At 41.3% G+C, this 27,060-nt stretch overlaps 1 protein-coding gene across 1 annotated transcript; it reads left to right on the top strand.

The window, feature by feature from the left end:
- Positions 1 to 7,563: 7,563 nt before the first annotated feature.
- Positions 7,564 to 8,464, top strand: LOC122026509 (AP2/ERF and B3 domain-containing protein Os05g0549800-like). The gene has a single exon (XM_042585250.1). The coding sequence runs from the start codon at positions 7,564 to 7,566 to the stop codon at positions 8,392 to 8,394; it is 831 nt and encodes a 276-aa protein (XP_042441184.1). The 3' UTR covers positions 8,395 to 8,464.
- The last annotated feature ends 18,596 nt before the right edge of the window (positions 8,465 to 27,060 follow it).

The raw sequence follows: 27,060 nt of genomic DNA, 5'->3' as shown, positions 1-27,060 counted from the left end.
GACCATCTTCTTCCCCTTAGGGTATTGACTCCGGTAATGCCCCTTTTGATTGCAAGAGAAACACACAATGTGCTCCTTGCTCTTCTTTGTTCCGGGGATGGTCTCTTTTGGCTTCTCCTTGCCCTTAGGTGCCACTTGGCCCTTCTTCTTGGCCAATTTAGGGCACTTGCTTTTGTAGTGCCCATGTTCCCTACATTCAAAACATATAATATGATTCTTATCATTAATTGAAATATTTATACCTTCTTGTGTAGGGGTGACACTTGCTCCTCCATTTGATATGAATGTAGAGGCTTCCTCTTGATCCGAAATCGATTTCCCTCCAATTGATTTATCTTGACTTGTGGAGGTGGAATCTTCTTCATTCTCTTCTTCTCTTGACCCGGATGTGGAGGATTCTCCTTCTTCTTGATCCGGCGTCACCAAGAGTTGCTCCCCCTCAATCCTAGAGGTGGAGGCTTCATCATCTTGAATATGAAACAAGGAGTATGCTCCCTCCTTGTTCCCTTCGATGCATTCCCTTGAGGATGAAGCTTCTTCTTGGACTTCTTCTTCGGAGGTTGAACATCTCTCAACCTCGGAGTCCTCCTCTTGATCTTGCTCCAAAGAGTCACCCTCTCTGGATACTTCTTGCTCTTGTACAATGGAGGGGATCTTTTCATGAAGCTTGACCAATTTGCTCCATAAATCCTTGACATCTTCAAATTCTCCAATTTTACAAAGGATGGTGCTTGGCAATAAATTTTCCAAAAGCTTGGTCACTTTGTCATTGGCCTCGCACCTTTGGACTTGCTCCGAGCTCCATTTGCTTTTCTTGAGAAGCTTGCCCTTGGAGTTTGTTGGAGCCTTGAAGCCTTCCATAAGAGCAAACCATTGCTCTATCTCCATCATAAGAAAATTTTCGATTCTTGATTTCCAAGAATCGAAGCTTGTGGATGTGTATGGTGGAGCCACCCTTGTATCAAATCCAAGTCCATCTTGGAATTGCATCTTGAAGTTGAGCTTGATAAAATCTTGAACTTGAAGAATTTTCTCCAACTTCTTCACCCTCTAGCTTTTATTGTTATGCTTGACCCTTCCGGCAATGATTCCGGTGAAGAGCGACCTCGCTCTGATACCACTTGTTAGGACCAAAAGTAGCTAGAGGGGGGGGGGGGGGGGGAATAGCTCGTCGCATGCCCGGTGTTCGGCGTTGCTTGTTTCTTCGAAGATGTGCAGCGAAAAATACAGAAACAAATCACACAACGCTAACACGGTTGGTTTACTTGGTATCCACCTCACAAGAGGTGACTAGTCCAAGGATCCACACCAACACACACATCCTCCACTAATGAAACTCTCCTTTATGGTAACTACCAAGAGCGGAGAAGCCCTACAAGACTCAATACAAGAAGAAGAAAGGGTAGTAAAGAAATACAAGCTTACAATGAGTGCACAAACCCTAACCCTAGTTTCTTCTCCTTGCTTTGATCCGCCTCTTGATTTGGAAGAACCTCCAAGAACCTTCAAGAACTGACGATCTCGAGCTTGAGAAGAGCTGTGGAGGAGCTGGTGAAGATCTGAAATGAATCTGTGAAGAGATGCCGAAGACAGCGCTCGCCTGCAGCTCAAATACGACTCAATGGTCGGATCCCAATCGATTCGATTATTCCCAATCGATCGGGGAGGCTTTGGATCGATCCACGGATCGATCCAGAGCGCCTCTGTGCTCTGGAAAAATGCCTGGATCGATCCACGGATCGATCCAGTGCTTATCGCGCGAAGCAGCAGCGTCCCAATCGATCCACTGATCGATTGAGACCTCTGGATCGATCCACTGATCGATCCAGAGGCTTTCTGTTCGCTGGGAAAGGTCTGGATCGATCCACTGATCGATCCAGCACTTGGTTTTTTCCCAAAACCAAGTCCCAAACCTCCCAAACCAACATTCGGTCAACCTTAACCTGTTGGTACGTCATGCCTAGCATCTAGTCACTCCCTTGACCTGCTAGGACTCCCTCACCAAGTGTCCGGTTAATCCCTTTGACCCACTTGGACTTTTCTTTCATGCCAAGTATCCGGTCACTCTCTTGACCTACTTGGACTTTCACCTAGCTTCACTCACTAGGGTTTTCAATCTACCTAGCTTCACTCACTAGGTCTTTCAATCTGCCTAGCTTCACTCACTAGGTCTTTCACACTGCCTAGCGTCACTCACTAGGTCTTTCACCTGGCTTCACTCACCAGGATTTTCCTTCTGCCTTGCTTCACTCACCAGGACTTCCATACTGCCTAGCTTCACTCACTAGGACTTTCACCTGGCTTCACTCACCAGGATTTCCATCTACCTAGCTTCACTCACTAGGACTTTCACCTGGCTTCACTCACCAGGGTTTCCTTCCAGTCAGGTATACCTACTTGACTCTTCTTCATTCACACTGATCAGTCTCTGATCAGAATCTCCCCATATGAACAACTGCACCTGCATTGTCTATGTGTCTACATGTATTGTCAAACATCGAAACTATGACCAAGACTCAAGCTTGGTCAAACCAGTCAACCTTGACCTAAGGGATATTGCACCAACAAAATAGTCCACTCCTCACACTCACAACTCCACTATGAATGCCTCATTCTTAAAAATTTTCCATAGGCAGAGAAGCCTTATACAAGCTCGAATGTGAGAATATAAATAAGAAACAAAAATAAGATTACAAAGGAAATAAAAAAAGTCTTTACGACATGAACCTTGCTTTGCTTGCTTTTTTTTTTTTAGTTTGGATTGCCTCTTTGTGTTATGAAATGTAGCAACATTTGTCTCTCAAAAACCCAAGAACCTATTGGTGCGGTTAACATTAACGGTCTAATTCAAGTTTTGATGAATGATAAAATAGGTTAAGTTAGTTTTTGTGGTGATCTAACACTCTGACCGAGTGTGTAGGAGAAGCCCAGACAGGTCGACGGGCTGACCTAATGTCTGGCACGAAGCCCAAACGGGTCGACGGGTTGACCGGACGTTTGGCACGAAGTCTAGTTAGGTCGACAGGTTGACCGGATAGCTGGAACGAAGCCCAGACTGATCGAAGGGCTGACTGGATGTCTGACAGGTAAGTGGAGGTAAGTCACTGGAGGGGAGTAACTGTGAGGACGCATTCCCGGGAAGGGAACATTAGGCATCGATCCGACTTAGACCCATTTCGGATATCTAAGTCGAGATCATGACTAGATTCCGGTCTCGAGGAGACGAAATCTAATTAATATTCTGTTTGATTTTTAATTGTGCTAATACTCTATTTTCCAGGATATATATCTTATATTTGCCTCCGGACTAACGTTTTCTAGTATTAAGGAAGTTCTCTTGGAATGAAATTTGAGTATATCTAAAAGAAAGAAAATGATCTTTCATCTTCTCCTAATCCTTGATCTTGGTTGTGCCTTATCTGTCTCATGAGCACCGCAATTGCTTCGCCCGAGGCCACACACATTGTAGTATAGTTTCAGACTATGTCGGAGGTAGAACGTGATACCAAAGCTTGAAGATTTGGAAGGGAGAGGTTTCTTCCTGACAAGGTCTTCGATGTTTGACGTGGCGTCCCTTTCTAAGGAGAAGGCTTCTCTTAGGATCTTGGTCATGAAGGCGACCGTGGAGTAGCCATTGGGGGCACACGCAGGATCGATGCTGAGCTCCTTGTGTGAGCCAAGGTCGACTATGACCTTACCGAAGTAGTGAACCTCCTTGTCCTAGTTGTAGTGGATCACCGAAAACTTGGAGAACTTTTAGAACACCAGGAGGTAGCGGTAGAATGATGCACCATCATCCTCGGACAATGAGTTTACCCGATGAATAGGTACTATGGGGATGACCGTTTATTCAATGGCTTTAACGATCTTCACAACATCATCCTTGACCGCAACAACATTTTCCTTGATAGGAACCAATGGGGTAGGTAAGGCTCCTCCTCTACTAGTAGAGTAAGCCCCTCACCTGTTGGTTTCAAGGGTTCCTTTGCAGCTTCTTCTGGCTCTATCTCCTCTTTGTATGGGTCTTCTTCATCATGGTACTCTTATTGGATAAATTTTACCTCCAAATTATCTTTGAATCCATCCAGGTCATCTCGGGCATCAAAGCTATTGCCCTCCATGGCAAAGGAAGTTTCCTGGAATGAAATTTTGAGTGTACTCAAAAGGAAGAAAGTAATCTTTCATCTTCTCCCAATCCTTGATCTTGGTTTTGTCATGTCTGTCTCGTGAGCATTGCAAGTGCTCCCACAATGCCAATGCTCAACCCTGAGTATGATGTCAATTAGCTTCACCTTCATTTGATGTGGAACTTGCTTATATTCGAAAATCCACTCCATGTTGTTGATCCAATCAATAAAATTCTCTATATGTGATATACTAGAAAATTTGAGTAGATTAACTCGAAATCTGAGATATCCATGTTGATTCTCTCAACCCCGTACCTCACGATCTTCAAAATTTATCTCACCACTGTTACAAGCTGGTTTAAATCATATATAACTTGCCTCTGTAAACCTCAATCTCATCTTGGATGTTGTAGGATCGTTAGACATATGAAAGGGGGTGAATCATGTGATTTTAAAAAACTTTATCTTTTTTGAAACTTAGAAGAAAGTGAGTGCGTAACAGAAAAATAAACTAAAACAGAACACGGTCGATTTATTTGATTTGGAGTCTTCAACGACTCATACTCCAAGACCCATGTCCTGTTGACATTTTCGATAAATAATCCACTAAAAGCAATCATAATTGAATACAACAATAAGGAAGGAAGTGTAACAGATATACACTTCCTTATACAAAATTAAATAGCTATAAATTAAATATTGCCCAACTAAAGACAAAGGAATGAATGGCTCGAGTGTTGGAGTTGGTTCGTTTGCAGTAGTCAGGTGTAACAATGTTGCAGCACAATAGTAGTATGAAGTCGGAGAAGCCAAATGATTGAGGAAGTGCTTAGTAGAAGTGTTGTGAAGCATCTGCTCGAAGCCTTCTTTTAAATAGTGTTGGAGGCGCCTCTAATAGCCCAGGGCACCTTCGACAACACTTATCTGATCAACAGTCCTCAGTTTTTATACATGCGAGGGCACCTCAAATGGCTCTGAGGTGCCTCCAATGCGCTCCGAGACACCTCCAATGTACTCCAGGGCATCTTCGCTCAGCAAACTTTTATTCCCGAAGTTTATCCGCATGAGGGCACTTTCGACATGTCCAAGGTGCCTCCACTGAGATCCATGGTGCCTCCCTGTAGCTCTGAGGCGCTTCGGACACTGTTCATCCGAGTTTAATTTTTTGCATTTAACTCCTGCAAAATACATTAGTCTAATAACATAAAAATAATTTGCAAAATAGAGTTAGAACAAAAAGATAAAATTATTAATTAAATCATGTCTTTCCAAGACCAGGATTTAGTCATGGTCTTAGTTTAAACTTTCAAAAATGGATTTAAGCTGGACTAGTGCCTACAGTTCCACTATGACTCATCCTCTCTAGATCACTCTCCTCCAATACTTATCTCACTTACCATTGCAGACTGACTTGACCTTAATCTTTTGATTCATCAGGTCTTCCTATTATATGCCACATATAGACTTTAGCCAATTGTTTGGTCCTTCCTAATCTGACTGGACTTCCTGCCAACTGTCTAGTCCTTATTGACTCAGTTGGACTTCATGTCAAATGTCTGGTTCTCCCTGACTCAACTAGACTTCAGCTTAGTATCTGGTTCCTATCAAGTTTTTCTATCCTTCACACTTGGTAAAAGAATTAGAACACACAATATATAATTTTAATCCATTTATTATTCATCAAAACATGAGTTTGACTTATTGGTGCTAATTGCACCAACAAGTGCTATGACTACGGTGCGAACTTTTCTTAGACAAAACTTGCCTTGCACAACCACAATCATGACCCCGATGATCTTTCATTCGATTTGATGCTCAACTTCCTCAATAAGAACCTTCCAGCTCTAATACCAATTGATGCCAGACATAATAATAATTATCCTGTGGACTGACGAGAATGAGGATTTAAGAAGAAGGCAAGAAGAGATAACTGTTGTCCTCTAGATTTTTCTGAAAAAGAAAATTTTATTTAATATTCAAGGATAATTCCTCATACTTCTAAACATATGATTATATAAATTTCAGACTCTAAGACCCAAATATAGAAAAGAAATATTAGTATACAGATAATAATTGCTATCTTATAAAGAAAGGAAAAAAATTCTAAAAAAATTATTAATATACTCATAATCCTAAAATTTTTGAACAGACACAAAATATAAAAAATTAAAAGGTAAAAATAACCAAAAATACGTAAATACAAAAAAATATCTTATATATCAAAGAATAAAAATTATCAAAATTAATAATAATAATCTTTAAATCCTCCTACATCAATAGTGATTGATTGACTTAAATTGACCAAAAATGTTAGGGCATTCATATTAGTTTAATGTTAATATATGTCATCTCTTAAAAATATAAAATTTATATACCACATATTTATTATATTAACATATTCTTTTTATTAACATATACCTATATTTATTTTAATATTAATATTCATTATTTTAAAATCTTACTGTGAAACGTTATTATTGTGTTGTTAATGTTATAGATTGTAATATTATTTAAATATTATAACACTCAACATTAACGTGGCTCTTAGGGTCATTATACAACATTATTGTCCACCAACTCTTTGCCAGCATCTAATTTAACCCAACTATGGGCCACCGAGTCCCATTCTCATTCTGTCCCCGTCGGATCATCTCGATATATCCCTCAGGCTCACAATAAGTCAGTTAGAAACCCCGGATAAGGTTGTCACGTCATTCACACGTGATGACATAAAGATTGCCTCTGACCCAGGATAATTATGTAGTAGGACGTCAGACACCTACGGATCGAATGCTCTAGTAACTTCATAGATAAATTTTTTTTAATAAACTATTCATTAAAAAAAAAACTAAACTAATACGTCATGATACAAGTATTTCTTAATTTATTTATGAGAATTTTTATAAGACTAGATTAGTTATTTTTAAATTTAAATAAAATAAATAAATAAATAAAGATAATTTATTCCTAAAAAATGTATTTATAAGAATTTATTATGTTAAACGTCAATATTACGTTTCCATGTCCGTTATGGTCACATGCGCCCCGTGTGATAGAGGGGCACCCCTCACAGTCATGGACATCGAGCTCCAACGTCAACATAATATGTCTCTGTATTTATATTTGTATATAAATTTTTAATAAAACATTAAATGAGTATAAATGTTCACGATATTAAATGAGAATATAGAAATTCTAAATATCATATTTACTAAATTATATTTATATATGCACTACATTTCTATATAATTTTAAATTCTCAATTTTCATTCCGCTAACAAACAAACAAACGGTACTTCCACCTTTATTTTTTGAGCTACATTTTATGTTTTTTCAGATCGACAATTGAAACGGCAGCTGCACCAGTAGCTAGTTTTCTAAGAATCAAACAGGCACGTGAGGACGTCGATCTTTCCTTTTTCTTTTCCTAGAGAGGATGGAGAGCGGCGCTGTCAGGGTGGCCTTCGATTTCAGTCTGGAGGCGGAGTACTCTGCACCCGGGACGACTTATTCGAAGCTGCCTTCGTCTCGGTACAGGGGCGTCGTACCGCAGCCAAACGGCCGGTGGGGCGCGCAGATCTACAAGCGCCAGAAGCGCGTCTGGCTCGGCACCTTCGTCGACGAGGCCGAAGCCGCGCGCGCCTACGATGTGGCGGCGCAGCGCATCCGCGGCCGCGACGCCGTCACCAACTTCGTGCCGCTGTCGGCGGAGGACGAGGAGGGCGCGCTGGCGCTGGCGTTTCTCGCCAAGCACTCCAAGGCGGAGATCATTGGCATGCTGCGTAAGCACACGTTCGTCGACGAGCTTCGGCATAGCAAGCGCGCTAGTGCCGGCGCCTTTGGGGTCTCGCGTCGTCGGGCGCAGAGCTACCACGAGACAGCGCGAGTGATGCTGTTCGAGAAGGCGGTGACGCCGAGCGACGTGGGGAAACTAAACCGGCTGGTGATCCCGAAGCAACACGCGGAGACACACTTCCAGTTTTGGAGCGGAACAGCAGAGGGGTCCAAGGGCGTGCTACTCAACTTTGAGGACGCCGCCGGCAAGGTGTGGCGATTCCGGTACTCGTACTGGAACAGCAGCCAGAGCTACGTGCTGACCAAGGGATGGATTCGGTTCGTGGAAGAGAAGAACCTAAAGGCAGGCGACGTGATCAGATTCTGGCGATCCACTGGGCCAGAGAAGCAGTTGTACATCGAGCGCCGCGACGCAGAGTCACCGGTGAGGCTGTTTGGGGTGAATATATCGGAGGGACAGGCAGGCCGGTGAGGCTGGGCGCCATTGTTGCTGATCTATAAGCGATTCGTTTCTTTGAAAGGAACTAAATTGTTTTATTGAATTCGCAAGAAAGCATTTCGTTCTATCGAAGTACTTATCTGGAATGGGAACGATATACATGATTTAACTTGTAGCTCGTTTCTTGTTGATCTTTGGCTCGATCACTAATAATCTTTAATTTCTTTTCAATTTTTTCTAAGCCCACTTGCTAACGTTGGTACTGAATAGCATATTGTATTCGAAATGATATAAGACATGCCTATTTTGTAACCGAACCCTATGGTCGAGCTGGTCGATCGGCTCCATTATGAGGAGGCTTTATCGAGATTGACCTGCTTTATTGTCGGTATTTTGGCATTGTATATATCTCATGTTTACTCCAGACCGATGAACTGAGATTTCCAAGTGTGTTTGAAGGCACTAACAGAATATTTTTTGATGCAGATTCAAATGTACCCATCTAGCTAACGCATGACCACCTGATTTTTTTTTCTACATGAGGTTCGATCCCTTAAAATGGGAGGTTTCATCCAGGTACCTAACTGCTTCTTGGGATTACAAGACAAGTCAGTGGTGATTCTCCGTGATGTATGAATTGTGTAGGACAAACATATCCTGCACTTGCAGTATTTGAGACGGGAAGCTCTTAATATGTGAGACAAAACAATTTTCTTAATCTGAATTTAAAAAAACACAAAATCTAATGAGCAATTTCAGTTTGCAAGAATAAATATTGACATATAGCAACTTACCAGAGCAGCCTAATCCTGTAGTTTGATCCTTTCCTTCTTCAGAAGAGAGAGAGCAGTGAAGTGAGCAAGGACAAGACCTAAGAAAATGCTATGGCAGAGGCAGATGTGGATGTGTGCGTACTGGCGTACAGCAAGGTTGCTTAAATTTTCACCAAGTAAATGGCATAGTGCCGTCTGCAGTATCCTTTTGAAGAGACCTACTGTTGCTTTTTGGGCACGACCTTTTATAAAACGGATATAAACCCTCGAGCGCTGAACTCAACCCAACTTCTTTATACGGTGTACGAGGAAGGTTCCAACAATGAAGGCAGTGGTCAAGAGAACGCGGAGGTCAAGACTTAAGAAACGCGGAAGTCAATGATCAAGGAGGTGGCAGCCAAGCCATTTCAAGTCTTGGCCAGGTTCAAAAGGTTAAACTCCTGGCCGGATATACATCGGGTGGGACATCAGGACTTAGTCCCTTCATTTCATCTAGGCCTAGCTCCCAGTTAACTCCTGGCCGATTCTTCATTGAGCGGGTCATCAGGGCACGGTCCCTCCATTTTTCTTGGACATTTGTCTCCGTCTATCCCCAGTTGGATAAGGGTTGGGCGGCTAACAATAAAAGACAACATTACTAGAGAATCATATCTTCCTATCAGAAAATAACAACCATTGATCAGGGAATATTCAGATGTTCTGTCATGCGCTTGCAGCAAAACCTTCCCCTACCTAATGGGAATCCGTCATACATTTTCCATCACTATACCCTAACATCTGACATTCTCTGATACTGCATGAGGCCAAAAGTTACACAAAGCAGTATAAAAATGGAGGCCCTCTTTGTTGGTCAGGTACGTTGTTATTGAATCGCAAGTACACGGTTTCGTCGTCAGTAATAAAAGATTATCGATCCCACAGGGACTGATTATAAGCACAAGAGACGTCTCACGTAAAATTAGCTAAACAATTAACAAGGTAGGGAATGCACTAAGTAAGCAACTAGAAAATAGAAATATGAAAGTAAATGAAGTATTTGGTTTTGTGAGTGTTCTAGAATTCGGTTTCATTGTGATATTCATTGATGTAGCATGGTTCTTCAATTCATATCCTCAATTGACATACATTTGTAAGAAGTTGTCGGTTTTCTCCTGCGGAAGAGAACCGACAAGGGACTTTGATCTATACCTCTAGCGATTAGATAGTTATGATCCCTATGAAGTCCGTTAGTGGGACAGCCTGTCACCGACGTCCCTCGGTCATACAACACAGAAACACATCACCACTCAATCCACATGAAGGTGTAGGAACTAAACGCATTCAACTATCCCACCTCCTTGTAGAGACTAGCTTCACCTTTCAAGGTGACCCCCTAGACGTCTGTTAGCGGGGCAGCCTGTCACTAGCGCCCCTCGGTCATACGATCTAGGGTATCCCTCTACGAGATCCACAAGCATCACAAACTGTCACGCCCCAGGGAAGTCCCTCTCCGAAGAAATTTCGGCAGCACTTCTCCTGTACGGGTGACAATCTGAAACTTCTACAATGCCCTCTGGGCCACATATACCTCGGCGAACACGGCCGGAACAATAACAGTAATAAAAATATAACACAGAGTCATCCACGCAGTATAATAGTTGACAAACTAGAATAGTAATAAGAATACTAAAAAATAACCCTACTCAACTACACTCATAAAGCACAAAACCAATATCCTACTCCACTACACTCGTAAAACACAAATCACAATGAACTTACCTCTTCTGCCATCCAGGTAGGCATGTAGTAAAACAAATCCAAATAAAACTCCTCGACAATAAAAATCCATACAAGATCCAAATGTATCAAAATAGAACAAGTTTAAACATAGTCTAGTAAATAAAACCAAAAGACAAATAAACATCCTCGTGGACTGCAGGGGACTAGCGACTGGAACTCTCTGGACAACATCAACCTGAAAATAGCAACGGAGGAGGGTGTGAGTCCAACACTCAGCGGGTATCAACTGATATGAATAATAAAGAAAATAACAGGCATCACTAATCATGCGTACAGTCTCCTGATACAAGAAGGATAAATGCAACTGAAACAAAACAGGAGAAAACTGTACTAACCAGGACCAAGGTATAAGTACAATAGGGTCGTCAGACCGAGAGTGTCATAAATTTTGTATGCATGTCAATCATATGCATCCATATAAATGCAGCAAGTAAATGCAGCAAACACAAGAAATAAATGCATCATGCATATGATGCAAATGTCATGGTCACCCCTGACGCCAGTCAGCCATGTCACACACAATGGTGAGACCGAGTGGGTAGGGTTGTGACAACCGTGCACTCTGATATCACTACTCCTGATGAGTGACCGAGTGAACGGGATGTTGTCGGAGTACACCTATCCTCCTACCCCAAATCATAAATGGGGGAGCACAATGCTCTCATCTCTCTGTACACGATGACGGGGAGGAATCTCTGTCGGCTACCACGTTGCATCACACTATCCATGAGCGGACCAACGGAGCCAAACAAAGTCCAATTGCCTGCCGGCTACCACGCTGCTACACTAAACCAATGAAGCCAAACAGAGCAGAACCGCCTGCCGGCTACCACGCTGAGTCACCGGACCAACGGAGCCAAACAGCAGAACTGTCACACACCTGTCTGATATACCACTAACCCATGAGTGGTAGTGTGTACAGATACATGTAACTGGCGATGTGCTCGATAATAATGGAGCAACTATCGCACAGCATGCAATCATGCGAGATGATGCATGATACTAAACATGATAATATCCTGAACAGCATAGCGATATGCATATATAAATATAAAATGTGTACCATAGGAAAATGAATCAAATCAAGGTACACAGACCAGATAAGGTATCAAAAACCCTAGGTCCTGAACATGATAAATAACATGGTTGTGTCACTATCCCTATAAGCATGTATAATCAAATAAGGTCTAACATGATGTGCGTACAAATAAACAAACAAGCATGTAATAGATCGGGTAGTGATCAACCGAAGCAAATGAGAAACACAATCATTGCTATATGTTAAAAACATTATTATGCATATCAAATGACATAAAGTCAAAAGTACCCGCCTCCAATAAGAAGGTCCAATCCTGTCCAAATCCGACGTCGAGATACTCGTCTCGAATCAGAGTCCTGTAATACATAATATACAGATTTAGCTAATTACGTATAATTTAATTAGCTAAATCAAATCTTCCAACCTATTTAGGATAATCATAATCGAATACGACTATTGATTAATCCTCCTATTAATCAACCTACTACAATGTGCATAACCAAACGAAATCTCAATTAGGGTTAGGAAACCCTAATTGCTTAACCTATTCATCCACATACTCACCCAAATCCGTGGTAGCTAATAGGACTCTCGACCGGGGAAGTCCACATCCGTAAGACGGTGGCCGCAGCTGAGTATGGCTACGGTTTAGTACTCCACTCAGCACTTGCCAGCCCGAAATTAGCAGAGCAGTAATGCTACTGATCGAACCTGCAACCCTCTGTAAATGGAGAACAACATCTGGTGATGATCCATGGTAGATAAAAGATAAGAACAGATTACAAAAATCAAAATCTAAACCCTCACCTTGCTGTCACACTGCCGAATCACTACTGCTCCGAGGAGGAGGCAAGGTTCGGAGCTAGGGCACAGGTAAAGTCGGCTGCCGGTGCTAGGGCACAGCGAAGAGGTTCTGTGCGTCAACGTCGGCGCGATCAGTGACTGTGAACCCAACCTAGGACACAGTGGCGGTTGGCGTCGCTGGAGGGGAGAGGGATCGGGAGGCAGAGGAGTCGGCCGACTCTTGCTCAAGCGCCGGCAAGGAGGGAGAAAGGGAATGCGTCAAGGAGAAACAGCTGTCGGGGAAAGAAGAAGAAGAAATGGCCGCTGGGCTTTGTTCGACGGCGGCGGGCTGCAGAGAGGCTAGGCAGATCGACGTCGTGTGTGCGGCTCGGGAGAAAGAAAGAGAATATCGGGCTTGGCCGATAGGTTAAATCGCGAGGGGGAGGAGAAAACCGCCGCTTGTGGCGGTTAGGGCAAGCCGTCGGGCGCCGGTTAGGAGGAGGAGACGGTACCGAAGGGTTTAGGGCAAGGCACGGGCTCGCGGGGTGGAAAGAAAACGGGGAAAAGGAACAATAAGGAAAAGGAAAAAGAAAATAAAAATAAATAAATAAATTCAACTTTTCCTCGTTTAAATGGGGTAGCCTAAATAGGCTTTACCGGGGCCCAGTTTTTATCCCCGTAAACTCGTCCTTACGATCTCCAAAAAATTTCAGAAAAATTTCTAAAAATTTCAAAAAATTCCTTAAAGGTGTTATGCCTATTTTTGGTATTTTACACAAACATTCAATCAAACATGGTAATTAGGTCCAAACACAAGAATCCAGACAAGATCAAATAGATACAAAACATACCAACATCATCTAGATAGAAAATTTGCATATCCATGAGATCTTACATAAAATCACACCACAAATACTCCCTTAATCCTAGAACAATGAATCTACTCTGTAGTACAAAGATAGAGATCCGAAGACAAGGAGATTACAAACATTTCAACCCCAATCGAGAAGAGAATAGAAATGTCTATTTAGAGACGATGAGTGATCTTCGGAACCAATGCTTAGCTTATGGAGTCGATACAGAGATGGAGATGGTCTTGGATCGCCTGATTAAGGCCAAAGAAGGTGAAGAACATCCCCAAATTGGATCTCCCCAAAGGGAAAGCCTCTCTCCCTTCCCCCCTAGAAAGAGGAAGAAACCCCCTTATATAGAGCAAGGCACGAGTACCACACGGCTTGTGCCACGGCCGTGTGGCCTTCACATGGCCTCACCCATTCTACTCTCGGCTAGGGTCACACGGCAGTGTGACCTTCACATGGTCGTGTCTTGCTTTGTCTCTGGATGACTTACACGGTCGTGTGGCTCACATGACCTAACCAATCTTGGCCTCTGGAAATCTTGCACGACCGTGTGGCACATATTGCCTGGACTTTCTTTCTCTCAAGAAGTGTTGCACGACTGTGTAGATCAACACGACTGTGATCTGGATATGCTGCTGGGGTGACACGGTCGTGTGAATCCACACGGCCATGTCATACTCCTCCTTTGGTGAAGCTACACCGGCTGTCTGCACCACACGACCAAAGTCATTTTCCTCCTTGCTTCTTTGGCATAGCCGTGTGGCTCACATGGCCAGTGCTGTCTTCCTTCGCTTGTTAACTGGATCGACCATGAACATCATTTCCTCTCCAAATTTGATTCTTGTAAACAGAAAATATACAAGAGCAGATCTCCAAACAAAGAAGAGTAATTATGCTAAAAGTAAGACAGAGTATAAAAGTGCATAGACAAAGCATGCGTAAAATATATGAATGTGCATCAAAATATGCTAAGTAAGTGTATACAATGGGTGGCTAACAATAAAAGACAACATTGTTAGAGAATCATAACCGACTATCAGAAAATAACAGCCATTGGTCAGGGAATATTCCGATGTTCTGTCACGCACTTGTAATGGAACCTTCCCCTACCTAATGGGAATCCGCCATACATTTTCCACCACTAGACATACCCTGACATCTGGCATTCTCTGACACTGCACAAGGCCAAAAGTTACGCAAAGAAGTATAAAAGGGAGGTCCTCTCTGTTGGCCAGGTACGCGCACATATGCACGCATCTACTAGGGTTCCTTTTCTTTCTTTCTTCGTACATTGCTTCGTTGCGTAAGGACCTGACTTAAGTGTCGGAGGGTCTACGCCAGGGACCCCTTCCCTGGCTTTTAGGCTTTAACGCTCCTGGGTACTTGGTATGTGTGTGTGCAAGTTCTTAGTACCAATGGCTCCACTGCTACCCTCCCCTTGCCACATGCGAGAGTCCCCGAGTCCGACGTGTGTATCCGTGGTATTTCCAAGTTCTCTCTCAGTCAACGCTACCGCCACTATTATCGGCCTCTGTCTGACTCAGCTTCCGGATGGAATCAAATTTAGCGTAGTCGATGGGAAACTTCTCAGCCTGTTCCAGGACGTAAAGATGAAGGACTCAGATCCATTAAGGCCATAAAGATGGTTTGGTCTGATTTTGAGAATGTCTCTAGCGATTCGGACTCAGATCCAAGCTCTAGATCGACTTGATCCTCTATCTCTAATAGCTCCTCGTGAAGCTTGATCAACTGGGTCCAAAGCTCATATGCATTCTAGTGCTTTTCTAGTCTGCACAAAATATTATTAGGTAAAATATTACAAATTAGTTTACTTACATTTTTGTTCAATTCTGAGTCCCGAGAAGGCTTTTTCAATATCAACATATTATCAAATTTTAGACTTCCTAAGAACCATTCCATTGCTCGTCGCCAGTAGTTGAAATCTGTTAGGACCAAAAGTAGCTAGAGGGGGGGGGGGGTGAATAGCTCGTCGGTTCGCTTGGTGCGCTTCGTTGCTTGGCGTTGCTTGTTTCTTCTTGGATGTGCAGCGGAAAATAAAGAAACAAATACAACCACGCTAACACTAGGATTTTACTTGGTATCCACCTCCAAAGGAGGTGACTAGTCCAAGGATCCACACCACGCACGCACCCTCCACTATGAAACACTCATTTTCGGTAACTACCGAGGGCGGAGAAGCCCTACAAGACTCTCAGTACAAGAAGAAGAAAGGGTAGTAAAGATTAAGTACAAGCTTACAAGAAATGCAGTGAAAACCCTAACCCTAACTTCTTCCTCTTGCAATGGATCCGCCTCTTGACTTGGAAAGCCTCCAAGAACCTTCAAGAACTGGCGATCACGTGCTTGTAGCGAGCTGTGGAGGAATGAATCCGAGAAGAGCTCGTGAAGAGATGCCGAAGACCACGCTCGCTGCGGCTTTAAACACGACGCGGTCGGATCCCGATCGATTCAAATGTTCCGAATCGATCGGAGGCTTGATCGATCCACGGATCGATCCGACCATCTGTGCGATAAGCGCTGGATCGATCCACGGATCGATCCGGCGCTTATCGCGCGAAGATCGTCCCGATCGATCGGCCGATCGATCGGGACCTCCGGATCGATCCACGGATCGATCCGAGCTTCTGATTCCGGAAGTATCCGGATCGATCCACCGATCGATCCACATCCTGGATCGATCCACGGATCGATCCAGCACTTGGTTTTTGCCCAAAACCAAGTCCTAAACCTCCCTAACCAACATCCGGTCAACCTTGACCTGTTGGTACATCATGCCTCGCATCTGGTCACTCCCTTGACCTGCCAGGACTCCCCACCAAGTGTCCGGTCAATCCCTTTGACCCACTTGGACTTTTACTCGTCGTGCCAAGTATCCGGTCACTCCCTTGACCTACTTGGACTTTCACCATATGTCTGGTCAACCTTGACCCATCTGGAATTTCTCCGTGCCAAGTATCCAGTCAATCCTTTGACCTACTTGGACTTTCACCAGATGTCTGGTCAACCTTGACCCATCTGGACTTCCTTCCTTGCCTGGCTTCACTCACCAGGACTTTCACCTAGCTTCACTCACTAGGTTTTTCCATCTGCCTAGCTTCACTCACTAGGGCTTTCACCTGGCTTTACTCACCAGGATTTCCTTCTGCCTAGCTTCACTCACTAGGACTTTCACCTGGCTTCACTCACCAGGATTTCCTTCTGCCTAGCTTCACTCACTAGGACTTTCACCTGGCTTCACTCACCGGGATTTCCTTCTGCCTAGCTTCACTCACTAGGACTTTCATCTGCCTAACTTGCCAGTTAGGACTTCCCAGTCAAGTATCCAGTCAACCTTGACCTACTTGACTCTTCTTCAATCAATATCTTATTGTCAAACATCTAAACCCAAACCAAGACTCAGCTTGGTTAACCAGGTCAACCTTGACCTGAGGGATGTTGCACCAACAATCTCCCCCTTTTTGATGTTTGACAATACCACAATAACACTTACAATCCCACATGTAAGTTAGGCTAATCCTATAGCCTCCTTCTTCATGCCACTAGGTAATGAACCCATAGCTTAAGCTTTTCATTCTCCCCCTAAGAGGGCAAACTCCCTCTAGGTAATGAAAACCTAACTTACTTCCTTTCATTCTCCCCCTATTGGCACACATCAACTCCTTAAAAAAACATCAACCCTTCTTTGGACACACATCAACCTATGCTCCAATTTTGGGCACTCTTCAACAACTCCATTTGTTGAAGACTCTCCCCCTGAAGAGTTGCTCATCGTGATCACAATTTCACTCATTGTGATCAATTCAATATTGAAGGTCCCATACCCTTCATTATATTTAACTTCTCCCTCAATGTTGACAAATACCCAACCTTGAGCATTTTCAACCACTTGAGTTGCCACTTGAAATGATGAGGATATCCACTCCCCATTTATCCCCATTTCAAGTTTAAATGCTCAACCTTGAGCAAGTTCACAACAGAAGGTTAACCACCTTTCAAGGTTCATGAAAAATAATTTTCATGTCTTTAAAGAGTACCTCCCCCTAAAGACATGGTGGTAACTTCTGTCATTGCACCAACAATGACTTGGAATCCCTAAACCTTTAGGAAACCCAGATTTTGAAGTTTTGAGGTTCAAATGTTCAAAATTTGAAACAAACCTCAACCTAAACTTCAACTTAGCCTTCCTTTACCATTCCATCCTTGTTTTCATCACGAAAACACCCTTTTTATGTATACAAATGTATTTTAAGGGTTTGGAAAGGTTACCTAGACTAGAATAGGTTCAAAGTGCTGAAATCAGGCTTTCCCAGCCAAAATCAGCAACTTGGATCGATTGGAGTTGGGTTCCAATCGATTGAACCTCTCTGAATCGATCCACTGATCGATTCAGACACCCTGGATCGATCGGCTGATCGATCCAGCGAGCTTCTGCTCGCGGGAAATGCCTTCTGAATCGATCCAGCACTCAATCGATCCATGGATCGATCGAGCTCGATAGTTGCTGAAATTCCATTTCGGTCAACTTCGAAACCCCTAGAAAATTCTACAAAAATCCAAAAATTATGAAATTTCGTGTAGACAATGTTTAGGGCATATATTATCAAGGAAAATAGTTTTCTATGAAAATACATCATATTTTCAAAGATTGACACAAACTTGAAAACTTGCAAAACTTTAGTGTTTTCTTCAAGTTTGTGTCTAACTATACAATGGTGATTACTATCAACAGATAGCCTTCACCAAGGTTTTCCAAAATCATTTTGAAAACTTTTTCAAAACCAATATCCCACCATATTCCTTGGGCTTAATGCACATGACTTGTACATTAGCTTTCCCAATGATGGGAAAACACATAACTATGTGTTTTGATGAACCTAAAACTCAAAAGAATGCACTAAATCAACATCTTGAGTTTTGTTCATCTTCCTAACATCTCACTTGTATCTAATGTGCACTAAAACACATACAAGTCATCTTATAGTCCTTGTGAGATGTAGAGATTGGTTTTGCCCTAATCTAGGGATCATGCATACTATCTAGGCATTTTGGAGATATTAAACACCCACCTAGGATGTCACTTGATAATAAGTGTTGGTAAATGCCTTTTGTCCTTGATTACAAGAAATTAAACTTAATGCATGATAATGTTATGGCATACATCAAAAGGAAATAACTTTCAAAAGAAAATATCCTATAACTACATGATGTATGAATGTCATGACATGGTATTTTTGTATTTTTCATAATAAGTCATGAATGCAAAAGTAGACATGATGTCATGGCATATGATGGGCAAACAATCATGGCAAGATTTAGCATAAATCAAATATACCTAGATTAACTATCTAAGTATCCTTAAAACCTTAGCTAAACTTACAACTTAAACCTAGATTGCCCTTAAGTGCGTCAAGAAAACGCCAAAACCTAAATTGGCATTTCTAATTTCCTTGATTAATTTATGCCAATTGAAATTAAGCATATTCCTCAAATGTTGGCATATTTCATTTTTCCACAAGAGTAGCACTTTAAGGTTAAGGCCCGGATTGCCTTAAATTTCCTAAGAACATACCAAAATCCCAACTTGGTAGCTCTTATGAATTTCCCAATGTGTGCCTTTTAAGATTAAAATCAAATTTTCACCACTAGGCACATTTTACTCTTTCAAGGAGTAAATAATAGTTCCATTTCATTTTCAAAGGTTAACAAAAACCTTGAAAATGCTCCTTGAGTGTCAATTTCCTCAAAGTTGGGTTAACTACCCTTCTAATTGGAGTTGACACTCTCTAACCCATTTATGGGATAGAGAAGATGCTCCTAGGAACCCAACACCTATTGGTGCTCCTTGGATGCTTTAGGTACTCACTAGGGATAACTTCCCTAGATACCTTCCTAGTGACCTTGTTTGGCTTCTTAGAAGCCTTGGTCACATTTTCTAAATCAACCCTAGGGATAGCCTCCCTTGTGACCTTGTTAGTGACTTTCTTAGACTTCTTAGAAGTCTTAGTCACTTTGGTTGCAAAAATACTCTTAGGGATGACTTCCCTAGTGTTCTTGACTTGACCACTAAACCTAGGGTTTGTTCCATAACTATATGGAACCCTATGATAACTAGGCACATCCTTCTTAGCCTTTGGTTTGTATCCCAAACCTCTATGGCTATTTGATGGCTTTGACTTTCCTAGCCCTAGGTTTTGCTCATTTTGCCCTTTTAGGATATTTTCCATCCTTTTTAGGGTCTTTTCCATTTTATCAAGTCTTGATCTCAAGACTTGATTTTCTATCATTAAATCCTTAGGATTTGGTTTTTCATTAAGTCCATGAGCATGTTGGTTTTTAGGCTTGTATCTAAAATCCTTAGAGTTATTGCCTAGACTTTTACCTACATTCCTAACCCTAGGAGTGATAGTTTTGGCATGTAGGGCCACATGCTTTTCCTTAAAGCCCTCATGCTTCCTATTCTTATGGTAAATTGCATTAAAATGATAAAAATTAGAATTATCATGCTTTTTACCATAATGTAAAGGAGTTGGCTCAATAAATGTTACCTTCTTCTTTACCTTGGAGGCTCCCCCTTGACTAGTGCCTCCTTGAGCCTTGACCCTCTTCTTCCCCTTGGGGCATTGACTACGATAATGCCCCTTTTGATTGCAAGAGAAGCATATAATATGCTCCTTGCTCTTCTTTGTGTTGGGGATGGTCTCCTTGGGCTTCACCTTGCCCTTTGTGCCACTTGGCCCTTCTTCTTGGCTAATTTAGGGCACTTGCTCTTGTAGTGCCCATGTTCCCTACATTCAAAGCATATAATATGATTTTTATTATTAATTGAAATATTTATACCTTTGCTTGTAGGGGTGGCATCTTTTTCTTTGGATCCGGAGGTAGAAGCTTCCTCTTGATCGGACCTTGATTCTCCTCCATTTGATTTTTCTTGACTTGTGGAGGTAGAAGCTTCTTCCTCCTCCTCTTCTCTTGACCCGGATGTAGAGGCTTCTCCTTCTTCTTGATCCGGTGTCACCAAGGATTGCTCCCCCTCAATCCTAGAGGTGGAGGCTTCATCATCTTGAATATGAAACAAGGAGTATGCTCCCTCCTTGTTCCCTTCGTTGCATTCCCTTGAGGATGAAGCTTCTTGGATTTCCTCTTCTTCGGAGGTTGAGCATCTCTCAACCTCGGAATCCTCCTCTTGGTCTTGCTCCAAAGAGTCTCCCTCTCTGGATACTTCTTGATCTCGTACAGTGGAGGGGATCTCTTCATGAAGCTTGGCCAATTTGCTCCAAAGCTCCTTGGCATCTTCGAATTCTCCAACTTGAGCCAAGATGTGGCTAGGCAATAAGTTGACCAAAAGCTTGGTCACTTTGTCATTTGCCTCGCCCCTTTGAATTTGCTCCGAGCTCCATCTGCTTTTCTTTAGAAGCTTGCCCTTGGAGTTCGTTGGAGCTTTGAAGCCTTCCATTAGAGCAAACCATTGCTCTATCTCCATCATAAGAAAGTTTTCGATTCTTGATCTCCAAGAATCAAAACTTGTAGAAGTGTATGGTGGAGCCACCCTTGTGTCAAATCCAAGTCCATCTTGGAATTGCATCTTGAAGTTGAGCTTGATAAAATCTTGAACTTGAAGAAATCGCTTCAACTTCTTCACCCTCTAGCTTTTCTTGTTATGCTTGACCCTTCCGGCGATGATTCCGGTGAAGAGCGGCCTTGCTCTGATACCACTTGTTAGGACCAAAAGTAGCTAGAGGGGGGGGGGGGTGAATAGCTCGTCGCGTTCGCTTGGTGCGCTTCGTTGCTTGGCGTTGCTTGTTTCTTCTTGGATGTGCAGCGGAAAATAAAGAAACAAATACAACCACGCTAACACTAGGATTTTACTTGGTATCCACCTCCAAAGGAGGTGACTAGTCCAAGGATCCACACCACGCACGCACCCTCCACTATGAAACACTCATTTTCGGTAACTACCGAGGGCGGAGAAGCCCTACAAGACTCTCAGTACAAGAAGAAGAAAGGGTAGTAAAGATTAAGTACAAGCTTACAAGAAATGCAGTGAAAACCCTAACCCTAACTTCTTCCTCTTGCAATGGATCCGCCTCTTGACTTGGAAAGCCTCCAAGAACCTTCAAGAACTGGCGATCACGTGCTTGTAGAGAGCTGTGGAGGAGCTGGAATGAATCTGAGAAGAGCTCGTGAAGAGATGCCGAAGACCACGCTCGCCTGCGGCTTTAAACACGACGCAACGGTCGGATCCCGATCGATTCAAATGTTCCGAATCGATCGGGGAGGCTTTGGATCGATCCACGGATCGATCCAGAGCGCCTCTGTGCTCTGGAAACGCGCCTGGATCGATCCACGGATCGATCCAGCGCTTATCGCGCGAAGCAGCATCGTCCCGATCGATCGGCTGATCGATCGGGACCTCTGGATCGATCCACGGATCGATCCAGAAGCTTTCTGTTCGCTGGGAAGTATCTGGATCGATCCACTGATCGATCCACATCCTGGATCGATCCACGGATCGATCCAGCACTTGGTTTTTGCCCAAAACCAAGTCCTAAACCTCCCTAACCAACATCCGGTCAACCTTGACCTGTTGGTACATCATGCCTCGCATCTGGTCACTCCCTTGACCTGCCAGGACTCCCCACCAAGTGTCCGGTCAATCCCTTTGACCCACTTGGACTTTTACTCGTCGTGCCAAGTATCCGGTCACTCCATTGACCTACTTGGACTTCCACCAGATGTCTGGTCAACCTTGACCCATCTGGACTTCCTTCCTTGCCAAGTATCCAGTCAATCCTTTGACCTACTTGGACTTCCCAACACCAGATGTCTGATCATCCTTGATCCATCTGGATTTCCTTCCTTGCCTGGCTTCACTCACCAGGACTTTCACCTAGCTTCACTCACTAGGTTTTTCCATCTGCCTAGCTTCACTCACTAGGGCTTTCACCTGGCTTTACTCACCAGGATTTCCTTCTGCCTAGCTTCACTCACTAGGACTTTCACCTGGCTTCACTCATCAGGATTTCCTTCTGCCTAGCTTCACTCACTAGGACTTTCACCTGGCTTCACTCACCGGGATTTCCTTCTGCCTAGCTTCACTCACTAGGACTTTCATCTGCCTAACTTGCCAGTTAGGACTTCCCAGTCAAGTATCCAGTCAACCTTGACCTACTTGACTCTTCTTCAATCAATATCTTATTGTCAAACATCTAAACCCAAACCAAGACTCAGCTTGGTTAACCAGGTCAACCTTGACCTGAGGGATGTTGCACCAACAAAATCTTCTTGATCATATGGTGGTGGTTCGTGGATGCTCCGTCCTTATTGAAAAGACATTGGTATACTTGCAAAAAAAATATAGACAAGAAACAATTTCCAAAACTTTGTCTTGGGGTAAGTAGTGTGGGAGATAAAGAAATATGCGTGTTTTACAAATTTCAAAAATAAAAAAAAATATTTAAAAATAATAAAATACTAAAAAATAATAATAATGATAAATTTTGTCAGATGTGATATTTCACCAATTCTAACTAATGGTAGAAATGAGAGTGAATTTTTCGAAAAAAAAATTAGAGGGAAAAATTGAAAGGCGTAAGAATAATTTTTAAATGAAAATGATATAAAATTTTTCTTTTGAAAAGGACCCCCTTTGCCTAATTGGTGGTTGCACCAATTCAGAGCGGTACATGTTTTGATACCATTTGTTAGATAGTAGAGTTCGCTATAGGGAGGTGAATAGCGATCGTCGAAAATCGTCATCGAGTAAGCAGCGGAAATAAGAAAAGTAAGGGCAATGCTAACACAATCAATTTTACTTGGTTCAGAACCTTCATCGAATCCTACTCCAAAGTCCGCACTCGTTGAGTGCTTTCGTTGGACAATCACTAATAATTCACAAAAAATGATTACAAAATAGTACATGAATTATTAAAAAAATACCGACAACAGAAATAGAAGATTAAATCGCAGGTTGTTGGAGAGGCCTCGCAGCGTTGCAGGAGCAGTGCGCAACAGAGCATCTATAGCAGAAGTTGTTGTTTTTTGCTCCAAGTAGTGGCCTCCTTATATAGGAAGCTCCGGGAGCACGGATCCCTTCCGGGTGCCTAGATTGTGACATAGGCTCAGCCAACCAGTGCGCTCCACGTTTGCGTCGAGATAGAATTTTGCATTCCGGGCGCCCAGACCACCATTTTTCAACAAATCCTTTTCCTGTAAAAAAATGTTAGTCCAAGGCAAATGCAAATTATACTACCCTGCAAAACAAAGTATTAGCACAATTATAGTCAAATAGAGTAGTAATTAGATTCTATCTCACCGAGACTAGAATCTAGTCACGATCTCAACTTAGATTCCCGAAATGGTTCTAAGTTGGATCGACGCTTAAGTTCTTAACTAGGAATGCGTCCTCACCAAGTCACTATCCTCCAGTGACTTACCTACCAGACATCCGGTCAACCTGTCGACCTGTCTGGACTTCGTGCCAGTTATCCGGTCGGTCGGTCAACCTAGATGAACTTCCCTGCAACACTGAGTTAGCACAATAGATAAAATGGTAAGGTAAAATAATGTTAACAGAATTCAAGATTCGCTGGTCCGATCGACCGCGGCGGTCGACCAGAAACCAGTCAATCACATATAACCTAGGGTTATCTCACCCTAGGGTCGCCTAGCTTCACTCACTAGGACTTTCATTATCTGGTTTCACTCACCAGGACTTCCTCCACCTAGCTTCACTCACTACGGTCCGGCTTCACTCACTAGGACTTCCACCACCTAGCTTCACTCACTAGGGTCTGACTTCACTATGACCCGGCTTCACTCACCAGGACTTCCACTTTGCCTAACCTCTAGTTAGGACTTATCTAGTCCTGACTAGACTAGTCTCTTTCAAACATCAAGTCCTGTTTAGATTAACCCTTGGTCAAACTGACCAAACTTGGGTGCATTGTCAAATATTGAAACCCTAAAGGTTAATTGCACCAACAAAAAAACTGACCTTTGTTGCAGCGATATCCGAAGAAGTGCTTTACGATACTGCTGAGAACTTTTTATTTCTCATGGTCATACGAATCGAGAGGAGAGAAAGCGTCGATGATGACATGGAGATTGAACAAGGAATCCCAACTTGCTCACTCAATCTTGTAGGAGGGGGGTGACACTGCAAATGGTCACGCGTATCTCACGTGAGAGATTCTGTTAGAGAAAACAGAATAGTTGATAGTGGGAATAGATTTGAAACACTTTGTAAAACATGAGGGATATAAATAACTCCATTAAATTTTTAGGGTGCATTTGGTTGGGGGTTATTCTTGATAACCTTAGTTATCGATCCAATGTTATCAACAAAAACCTTATTTAGTTTCGATAATCGATAATTCCTAAGTAATGATTCATATCCAATATGTCAATAAAAAGGGCATGTAATCTGAAATCGAAAAATCTCAGAAAAGTGAGGTTTTTCTTGATTCCGGGATTAACGAAATTTTTTAGCGAAAAATATCTTTCGATATTTATACTTTAGGATAAAAATACCCCTAAAATTTTTATAACAAAAATTTCATTTTAAATTATAAAAACTAAATAAAAATAAAAAAAACGTGATATTTTATTTAAAAAATTAATTTATATTTTTGATATATATATTATTAGGAAAGTAAACAAAATACTAAAAAAACGTAAAAAAAATTGTAAAGCTAAAAAAAAAAAAATATAATGGGTAAAGGAAAAAGTAAAAAGAAAAAAAACGTAAACTAAAAAAAGAAAAAAGCGTAAAGTTAAATAAAATTATTGTTTAAAAAAAATAGTAAAAAATATAATGTTCGGAAAGAGAATAAAGGTTTTGTAACGAAAGATAATATAATAAAATATTAAATTAAGTTATATATTAAAATTTTTAAATATTTATTATATTACCTAGATTGAATTAAAAAAATATTAAGTTATAATTTATTGTCTGTAATTTTAATTATGTGATTATTAGGTAATTATATAACTAATATTATACATAAAGATTCGAATAAAACGTATTCTGGATATAATTTATATCCTAAATTCGATTGAAATATTAGAGATATTTTAATGAATCATCTTTCACTTAATCAAATCAATTAGTTGATGAGAAAGAAGTTGCAATATTGATATAATAATATTACTAAAATATGTGATAAATTTGGTTAGATATTATTTTCTGATATCAATATGTTGGAAGGTGACAGGAAGGCATTTTTTTAAGTTTTTAATTTTATTATTATTTTTTTGATGAAATGGAGGATGGTTGCTCTTTAAACAACCTTGATGCAAGTTTATCTATAAAGATGGAGTTCTAATTATAATTTTTCATTGTGAACCTATTTTTGCTAGGAAGTTGAGACATCAAATGGGATCTATAATAATAATTTTATTTTGTAGTAAATAAAATATTAATAATATTTGTTATCATGTATTTATATAATATTATTAATTTTTTGTTGAGCTGTTATATTAAATAGTAATTATAATTAAATTCTATGTGCGTCATAAAAAAATTAATATTTCTTAAATTTCCTTAATTCATGATAATTCCATTAAATGATTTTTATTGAAGCGACCCATGAGTACTGGGTAGTCAATATAGATTGCATCTTGTATTCTTGTGGCCTTAGCTTTGTCTCTTTGGTGATCGAGCACTCAAGTTGCGAAGTCTGCTTTTGACGTACCCCCACCTATGCAAAGTGACGCTTTAACGTACAAAGTTGCTCATGGGGATGAAAATAGATATCAAAAATTTAAGAATGGTATTATTGTTTAGATAAAAAAATTATATATTTCTATAATTATATAATATTATTTACTTTGAGTTTACTTAACTCTATTTTGGGTTCTATTCAAAATGTTTAATGTCAATAAAAATATCTTTTGATATTATAAACTCGTAGTTTTTTTCCATATATTTCTAATATAAAATTTTAATTTTATTTCCAACAATTATATCATGTCAAAAAAATTTTATATATAATTTAATAATTTGGTATTCAATATAAAATATACACTAATCAATTCTAATTATAAACCGTCCATGCCATGCATTGCATCTGGAGGGGTGCAACTATACTAGGGATAATAATTTTTTCCGCGGGATTTCGTGGCGAAAATCCAAAATGATGACAGATTCAAGGAGTATTTTCGGATATGAGTTTAAGTTTGAATTTTTTTTAAATCTCTTCATTTGAATGTGGACGAATACGGGAATGCTATCCCATCCTTGAATATGTCCCAATATGAGGGACGAGGATGGGGACATGGATGGGATGAGGACGAAAATGGAGATTTCTGGATTAGTTAGGTAAATGTTAGATAGAAAATGAAGATGACTATCCTTTTAAATTTATTTTCGAAGATGGGAGGGGGAGATGGGGATGTGAATTTAATCCCTATAAGGTGGTAAAAGGTGAATACACTCGCACTCAGT

Source organism: Zingiber officinale, chromosome 10A (genome assembly GCF_018446385.1).
Source record: "Zingiber officinale cultivar Zhangliang chromosome 10A, Zo_v1.1, whole genome shotgun sequence".
Lineage (NCBI taxonomy): Eukaryota > Viridiplantae > Streptophyta > Magnoliopsida > Zingiberales > Zingiberaceae > Zingiber > Zingiber officinale.
This window is presented reverse-complemented; position numbering and strand designations above follow the sequence as displayed.